Below are 1475 nucleotides of genomic sequence, written 5' to 3' on the forward strand. Positions count from 1 at the left end.
GCAATACTTGCTTCGGCGGTCAACAAAGTATGCAATCGTTTAAACATTCTCAAAAGTGATTTTACCAATGTACCCGAAGTAGATAACAATACCAAGATGTCTAGAAATGATCCTGTTTAGAAATATGTACAGTTAGATACAGTAATTTCTGGCACACCTCGGTCTAAGGAAATACACCATGTCCCCGCCCCCTTACTGCGTGGCGAGTAACCAAACAGATACTGTAGAACTCATTGCGCAGTTAGAATGTAACACGCTCTGTAGATGTACCAGAAATTCCTGTGACCAACCGTACATTAGGAAATTGGACTCTGAGGATATCGTATCATTTATGTCAGGAGAGCTTCCTTCTGAGGGGGACAGGACATACCCTTAGAATATTTTTTAGAACGTTTAAATGTGCAACCTCCTATCGTTAAACCTAATCCGAAATAATGACAACTTCATAAGCAACGGGGAACATTTGTGAAGAATATCAACATTCATCTGGGACTATTGTCTTCAGGATGTCAGATAGAAAAGTATTTTGATGCACAGTTTACCAATATCGCGTCAACTTCCTTTGGTTCGTCGTATTTTGGAAGAAGGAATTTGGGGGACACAGTTTTATGAACACTGGCTCAAAGGAATAGTTTAGGGAATCTTAACGGTCTCATTGCTATAGCATCATAACTATTTATTTCTCCTACGACCTTCATATATTTTGTCCTTTGAAATAGATGAATTTGTCTCTTAATCTCCTAAAAATACCGAAAAAGCTGCAAATCAAAAATTTTTGCTTAGGTGGGCACTTAAGTACGTATACGGACGTTTTGATACTGAAGTTAGAGGACGTGTAGAGGACAAGGAGATAGTTTTTCGAAAAGCAAAATTCAAAGATATTGTCAAATGTGACTGGTAGGAAGTCGAGTTCACTGGAGGATCTTGGCAGAATAAATGACTATTGTGAAAGAGTAGCGTAATATTCATTAAAAGTCTATTATAAAAGCTTTCATTCGTAAAAAAATGGTAACGATTATAACGATAATCATGATAATGAAAATGTTAAAGTCACTTGAAAAACCTCCAGCCTAACAAGAAACTAACTGATACTGTATACGCGCCCAGACGAAGGATTTCTGAGGCATCTGAGCCAAAAGTTTCTTTCAATAAACTGGAAACTCTCTTAAAACTCAAACACAAACTCGCACCTGGCTTATGCCTATGGTAAACTCGCAACAAAGAAGACGGTGTTGTATCGTCTGAAGTCGCTTTTATATTTACCGGCGAACCCTGATGTATTGCACTCTCAAGAAGAATTTCCTCTTACTGGGGAAAAGCCTCTAAAATACACTGGTGCCTTACTGCTGATTATCAAATGGATAACTATAGTTGCTTTATATTATTTCCTTATATTTTGAGATTAATATTTAAGGCATTTCGTAATTAAATGTGAAAGGGAAGATAGATAAAAATGAATAAACAGTGTAGAAAGA

At 36.9% G+C, this 1475-nt stretch overlaps 1 protein-coding gene across 2 annotated transcripts in view; it reads right to left on the bottom strand.

Moving 5' to 3' along the window:
• Positions 1-1243, bottom strand: part of LOC137622033 (uncharacterized) — an 8890-nt gene extending 7647 nt beyond the window's left edge. The window contains exon 1 of one of the 2 annotated variants that reach the window (XM_068352515.1): positions 1191-1243. Coding sequence is in view for 1 of the 2 variants with exons in the window: in XM_068352514.1 (XP_068208615.1) it covers positions 1087-1127 (41 nt within the window). In the remaining variant the exon portion in view is untranslated. Of the gene's footprint in view, positions 1-1086; positions 1144-1190 lie in introns of those variants that run through there. The other variant, XM_068352514.1, reaches the window with a different exon arrangement.
• Positions 1244-1475: the final 232 nt, after the last annotated feature.

Source organism: Palaemon carinicauda, chromosome 28, assembly GCF_036898095.1.
Source record: "Palaemon carinicauda isolate YSFRI2023 chromosome 28, ASM3689809v2, whole genome shotgun sequence".
In the NCBI taxonomy this organism is placed as follows: Eukaryota; Metazoa; Arthropoda; class Malacostraca; order Decapoda; family Palaemonidae; genus Palaemon; species Palaemon carinicauda.